Source organism: Branchiostoma floridae, chromosome 1, assembly GCF_000003815.2.
Source record: "Branchiostoma floridae strain S238N-H82 chromosome 1, Bfl_VNyyK, whole genome shotgun sequence".
NCBI classification, from domain to species: Eukaryota; Metazoa; Chordata; class Leptocardii; order Amphioxiformes; family Branchiostomatidae; genus Branchiostoma; species Branchiostoma floridae.
Genome location: NC_049979.1, coordinates 2,470,213 through 2,477,274, shown reverse-complemented (window position 1 = coordinate 2,477,274; position 7,062 = coordinate 2,470,213). Strand labels below are relative to the sequence as shown.

Genomic DNA, 7,062 nt, shown 5'->3' with positions numbered 1-7,062 from the left:
ATGATATCAAACACAAATAGTAAAGATTTGTGCATACAGTTTTCTACTTTAGATCCATAAATTCATATCTTAGGAGAAAAGAAAAAATATGTTTGGAATCGAATGGTTTGGTCTGATTAGTTATCGCGAGAAAAAGCGCGATCTCGGCAGGTATATATTGTGTGCGAAACACACATTCTTCCCACTCGCAGTACCCGCTGTCTAGAGATAGGTTGCATCACGTTACGTCTCCTGCTAAACTCAGGAAAACGTATTTTACCTCTCCTGTCACGGAAAATCCACACAAGGAAGATGCCTCCCGCTTCGGACTCCGGGGTGTCCTGCTGGTCCGAGTACCGAGACCCAGGTAAGATGTCGTGCGGGGACACCGGTAGGAAAATTCCATCATGAGCCGAAAAAGCCGGCCGGCAGGTTTCGTGTTTTGTGTACATGTGATGCGCGCGAACGTCAAAAGCGAGTCACACGCGCGAAGGCTGTACTGATGTTGTTTTGGCGTCGATGCAATGCTCGTTGAAAACCAGTGAAGCTTGACAGTTGACAGTAACGTTGCAGAACGTAAAATCTATTTCATTGATTAGTATTTTGTAATGTTTTATGACTTGCGCAAGACGTGTTAGTATATTAGTGACAGGTGAAGGGGGAAAAATACCAAAATTTGGATGTTCGGTAGACTTATATGTTTCCTACAATCACACCAAGGAGGAATTATGCCTCAATTTCCGGAGGAATGACAACACTGTTATTTTCCTAAAATTTTATATGAATTATGATGTCATAACGTTATATAACGTCCTTGGATAAAGTTAGTATTCTCTCGGTATTTTCAGGAAGTAACCGTCGTTAACAGACAGTTTGGGTAGGGTTTTTGTCTAGCGTTATTGTCAAGTATTTATAATGTTACCAAAAGGCTTGTCTGATGCTGAATTAAGGTTTATAATAATGTGAACAGTATCAGTATGCTATATCTTATAAAAGTTTGACAACGACAGTCCCATCTTGTGTCCACCCTGCCAGTTCATACATACAGTACATAATTCTTATGTTATAATTATGGTGGACAAGTTGTCTTGGTGCTAAGACAACTGTACCCAGTAATGATTGTGTAACTTCAGCTGTCAGTTACCATTACTAGTACTAGTAAATTCTCCAGGTTTGTCTCGGTTTAAAAGTTTATGAAGTATGGAGTCCCTCTCCCAGATTGTCAGCTATATGTTCTGAAATTTGGCTAGGAAGATTGGTGTAAACATTTACATTTGCAATTTAATGACAAATTTGAAAAAGTACATGAAAAAACAAAACAATGATTGCTTTTTTTTGTATTGGCTAAATTGTAGTTCTTTAGTTTACTTAGATTCTTTTAAATAAAAAAATATCAATGTCTTGCTAGATTATGTATGCATATAGAAAACACTTTGTCCTAGAGTGCTCACTGTATAAAGATATGTGTAATACATTCGTTAGTACTGCACATTTAGATCAGAAATTTGCACACCTGACAAAAGAAGACATGTTAAGAGACATGATGTATCAGCTAACTATGACGTATTGGAAAAACTCTAAGTTCATCTTCACATGTTTTAAGAAGAGAGAAGAAGCATTTAAACTATAGACGTGTGTATCTTTTCTCTCACTGCCTTTGTAATTGTATTGAGTGCATTTAGCTCCAATGGGGCATAAGTATGCAATAAATTTCATTGTCATTGTCAGTAACCCAGGATCTAGAGTTAGCTTTTACTAGCTTTAGACTAGAGTAGACACTTATATTGTTATTTGACACATATATTGTTTTTACACTGTTTGAATCTCTTATGTTACCTGCAATTAGCCCACAGGCAAGAATTTGCGATAATCTTATGTCATTGTCATTGTTGATCCCACAGAGGTTGCGGCTAAGATCGCGGCGACCCTTCGTGAGAGGATCATGATCCTGGACGGAGGGATGGGGACCATGATCCAGGGGTACCACCTGGAGGAGGACGGTTACCGTGGAGACGAGTTTAAGGACTGGCACAAGCTCCTGAAGGGGAACAACGATCTGCTGAGCCTCACGCAGCCCAACATCGTGTACGATATCCACAAGGTGGGTGCTGGCTTCAAGTTCAAGCGTCAGTTTTCTGCTATCTGCTGCATTTTAGAGTTCAGTTAATATATAGATATGGAATATGATATGGTGTATTACATATCTCCCAAGGTGTACGGCATCCACAAGGTGAGCACCGGCTTCAAGTGCTCGTTTCTGTTATCTGCTGCGTTTTAGAGTTCAGTTTACCTTCCTTCCCACCTAGTCCCTCGACCTCCAGTTCGTTGGGGGGACAAGGTAGCCATGAAGATGGAGAGTTGTCTCCAGGCCTGTCTGTCTTCAGTTTATAAATTCAGTTTATAAATATGGAATACAAAATGGGGTCTTACGTATATCCCAAAGTACCAGCCTGAGGGAAAAAAATTATAGCGCTATGGAAGCACAGTAGAGTACATTGTAGATACTACTGTAGTACATCTACAAGTAGAGGCCCATGATTTTTTACTTATCCCTGAGAGTTTGATTCAGAAAACGCAGTTCTGTGAGTGATGTATGTATGGTGAAGACTGAATGATTTTGCCTCAGGTCTAAGATTTTAAGAGCTTGTGATAGGTAGAGGTTTACTGGTAGTGTATGTTGATGTGGACATAGGAGTTTTGTTTTACACAACCAGTATTTCTCACCTGCTGACGTTTCGATGTCTCTCAGACATCTTCTTCAGAGCTTCTAACTGGAGTTCTGCTTCTCGCCGCTATATGTAGCCGATATAGGTGACGCTTTTGCAGTGAGCACACTCGGCAATGAGAAGCAGAATTCCAGTTAGAAGCTCTGAGGAAGGTGTCTGACAGACGTCGAAACGTCAACAGGTGAGAAATACTGGTTGTGTAAAAGAAAACTCCTCCGTCCTATGATCTACCAACCCAGGGCTTTAGCCAGCTCGAAACTTTCTTCCGTCAGCCAATTCCAATCGTCGCGAAAACCGCGAAAATTAATTAGAAGGACTGAACTGAGACCTTGAAAAACGGGTTTTAATGAGATTATCGTATGCGAAAGGGCACCGACACACATTGTCAACAATCATAACAATAGCAAAACAAACAGTGTGTGGCTTTTACGGCCGTGGATGGCGTCCCCAAGCCGCCTGAAGCTTCCACCAAGGATTTTTGTCCGTCAAGGTTGACGGATTGGTTTGAAAATTTTTCCGTCAGACGCAACAAATTTCCGTCAATTGACGGAAAAATGGACGCTGGCTAGAGCCCTGTACCAACCTGATGACATTATTTTCGGATGTATGTTGATGTGTCTGTGATCCAGGCATATCTGGAGGCTGGTGCAGACTTTGCTGAGACCAACACCTTCAGCGGGACCAGGATCGCCCAGGCTGACTACGGCATGGAGGAACTGGTACGGTTGTTTTCTTACAGTAGGCTTAGCATGGGGCACTTTAGGTTTGGAAATTATTATGAACAACTGATATGATATCATGCTGTCAACGTCCTTTGGGTGGGGTCACACATGCGTATATATTCAAGTCCGTTTGAGATGCGTATGACGCTCTTAGTCTCTACCAGGCTCCACAGGTCGCGGGAAAAATAGTACGAATTGGACAAATATAGATACATAACATGCCAGATGAGTTAGCTGACCGAGAATTATATATGGTTAGCGACCCAGGTAACTCGTCTGACATGTTACCTGTTTACGTTTGTCAAATTTCTATTATTTTTACAACGACCTGTGGGGCCTGGTGGAGGCAAATACTCCCATGAGCCTCTCATACGGAATTATATGACCCCACCTTTTGGAAAAATTGCCAAAAGGTGGTTGCCAAACGGTTGTCAATTTCAAAATTGGAAAATAGTGCAATTCCACAGTGTGCAATGTCGTTTCTCTTTCTATTGTGGTATATTTCTCATAAATTGTATGTTTACATGGATTCTCAACATTAAGTGAGTAATTTTTCAGGTCAAGTGAAATATTCCAATAAACCTGAACATGAAAGCTCATCTGTGTTGGCATAAGTCATTCTGAATAAAGTTTGACAGTGTAATTTTGATATTTGATTTAAACTTCAATTTAAAGTTAAACTGTGAACTGTAAGTTTTGCTGTGTTGAAAATCTACAGTCTAACAGAATTCCAATGATATGGTGGTATACAGTGCAGTTAAGCTGACCAGTGTCTCCCCATGACTCCCCAGGTGTACAGACTGAACAAGGTGTCGGCTGAACTGGCCAAGAAAGCTGCAGACAAAGTCACAGCAGACACAGGTGGGAGGGCGAGCTAGCCTCACGTTTATCTTGTTTAGAGTTATACCATGTAAAAATCATGTGCATATCTGATTGGACAGCACAGATGTATTATGAGCAGTTACTCAAGCAACTGGATATGATTTTTTGAGTGTCACTGATGGAAAATAATGGTATAATCTGAAATGTCTGACCGTTTCCAAAATCATATCCAGTTGCTTGAGTAACTGCTGTTTGGTGTATCTTATTACCTGGACGTCTTACCTTCATTGACGTGTTCTGAGCATTTGTCCTGGGCGTCGGTAGTCGGATGGTTTGTCATTTAGATGATCGTGTTTAATAGCACTGTATTGGTAATCTGTTTATATAGAGAATCTGTCCAATGAAGATAGATGAATATTTGCATTTCCCAGGTATCAACATTCAGTATATTTCCCCTTGTACATGCTCCTTTTTTGCAGATTTCCGGTGGGGCGGGCTTTTAAGATATGGGAGGGGGCGATGGTTCAGTCTAGTCTCAATGTTGGCTTAAGGTTTGAATTCTCTAAATGCCGGGTGAGGGAGTTTGCTGAGGAAGGGAGTTTGCCTAGAAAAGTAGTTTGCTGTGGAAGGGAGTTTCACCCTGCCTCGCTTCCGTGGTAACTCTCTTTCCCGGCATTAGAGAACCTTTAATAGCCCCCATAATATAAAAGCTATGATAAAAGTCTGCAAAGGAGGACTACTGTCTTTGTGGAGAAATTCCTTACATTGATGGGGATGTGACAATGATGACTGTAACGATGTCTTCCCGCAGGTGTGCAGAGGTACGTGGTGGGAGCGCTGGGCCCCACCAACAGAACCCTGTCCATCTCCCCTTCAGTGGAGGACCCTGGTCTCAGGAACGTCAGTGAGTACAGAAGCTTGGTACACTATTCACATTTGAGAATCACAGCACCCATGCACCTAGCCTTAGTATTCAGGTGCGAAGAGAAAAGTTTGGGTGCACAACTTAGAATAGAGAAACTTTGTAATTCAACAAAACTGGATTACAAAACAACTGCCTCTCTTCAGGGCCTACTCTTAAATTCTATAAACGACTTCAAAGTTTTGAACAAAGGTTTCATTTTTCAGCTCTTGGAGGTCAAGTACATGTTCCACTGTTAGAAAAAAACAACAAGCAGACAGTGTCAGTGTCATACATGTATTTTCTGTGCATAGATTGTATCTGTCTTCTGGAACCAGTAGGAGACTAGCCTTTCAGTAAACACACTAACCTCTCCTCAGTATTTATGCATACAGTTCAGTGAAAGACTTAACCATTGATTGATGTATTCCTCTCCCAGCATGGGATGAACTGGTGGATGCCTATGCTGAACAGGCGCGAGGGTTGCTGGATGGCGGGTGCGACGTACTCATGGTGGAAACCATCTTTGACACGGCCAATTCCAAGGTACTGTAATTCCTGATTTTTTCAATGTACTGTTATGTTCACGGTTTTCACGGTGACAACTGTAACGTGAACTTATCATTACTGATAACAAATCATTCACAGCCTTTTTTTATGTGTACTTGCCGCGACAGTGAACATTTAGTTCCGAGAACAAGTTAAATTTTCTCAGACCGTGAAAGTTTGGTACCTAGAAGACAAAGTGAATTACAGTAACTGTTGCTGTTAGTGTGGTTTCCTTTATGACGTGTAAAGTATATGTATGTGATGAAACGCCATTTTGCTGTTCATCAAGTAGTGGCAAGAAGAGAATCTGGTCAAACCACTCAAGGGACTAATGAAAATGGTTGCTGAGGACATTTGTTTGCTCAAGACATGGTGGGCAATTTACGCACTCATTTCCATAGTTGACTCTGGACTGTGCAAGGAGAACCCTAGGCCACCAGCATTGAGCAATCCCAAAGCTCCACACACACAGCGTTGAGTCGACTTCAAAAACATCTGAGTTAATCAGGCCTTTATGAAAACGAGGCTTGTGACTGGAGGTGGTTGCCTGCACCAGGTTGTTGCTTGACCGGGTTTGACTGTTGGAGTAAATCATTTTCCATATGGTGACATTTCATCCGTATCCCTTGTGTTGCAGGCAGCGCTGTTTGCCCTGTCCCATCTGTTTGAAGAAGAGTACAAGCCAGTTCCCATCTTTGTAAGTAGAACAGTCTTGCCAACACTAGTGACATACATCATGTGTTTTTATCAAGGTTTTTGATGCTAATTTAGTGGTACTCACTTTGAAGCAAATATTTGTTAATTTCAAGCCAGTCATCACTTAATCAGAACTGGAATGGTAAGCGGTGCTGGGTTTGTGATCTGGCGTTTCCGGTTCGAATCCCAGGAGACTGTTTCTACTCGCCTCTCTATAGTTGTTTCATTTGTATACAGCATTGGTCCTTCATGTTATGACCAGTGTCAAGGAAACCTACTGTAAAGGAAAACGCATTAAGTTTAAAGGAAAATACATCCTTTGTAAACCCAACAAGTTACAGTTTAGAGTGAGCTTTTAGACTAGAGTAGACATAATTTATACTTCATTTGTTTGTTTGTCTCCTTTCATGTAACCAGCAGTTATACGTAGTCCTCTGGCAAGCCTTTATTAAGAGACCTCTCCTTGTTTTATATAGTTAATTTTATTTCCCCCCCCAGGTATCAGGAACTATAGTGGACAGAAGCGGTAGGACGTTATCGGGGCAGACCTCGGAGGCCTTTGTGATCAGCGTTTCCCAAGCAGAGCCCATGTGGTAACTACTCAGTGAACACTTATGTCAGATAAAGTTTCAGTGAATGGCGGCGAGAACACTGAGAACACAGTTGG

At 41.6% G+C, this 7,062-nt stretch overlaps 1 protein-coding gene across 1 annotated transcript in view; it reads left to right on the top strand.

The window, feature by feature from the left end:
• The first annotated feature begins 173 nt into the window (after positions 1–173).
• LOC118409628 (methionine synthase-like) overlaps positions 174–7,062 on the top strand; it is a 31,498-nt gene continuing 24,609 nt past the window's right edge. Inside the window, exons 1-8 of the mRNA XM_035810785.1 lie at positions 174–346; positions 1,881–2,080; positions 3,335–3,424; positions 4,219–4,288; positions 5,061–5,153; positions 5,590–5,696; positions 6,337–6,396; positions 6,894–6,988. Coding sequence (XP_035666678.1) covers positions 292–346; positions 1,881–2,080; positions 3,335–3,424; positions 4,219–4,288; positions 5,061–5,153; positions 5,590–5,696; positions 6,337–6,396; positions 6,894–6,988 — 770 coding nt within the window. The 5' untranslated portion in view covers positions 174–291. The remainder of the gene's footprint in view (positions 347–1,880; positions 2,081–3,334; positions 3,425–4,218; positions 4,289–5,060; positions 5,154–5,589; positions 5,697–6,336; positions 6,397–6,893; positions 6,989–7,062) is intronic.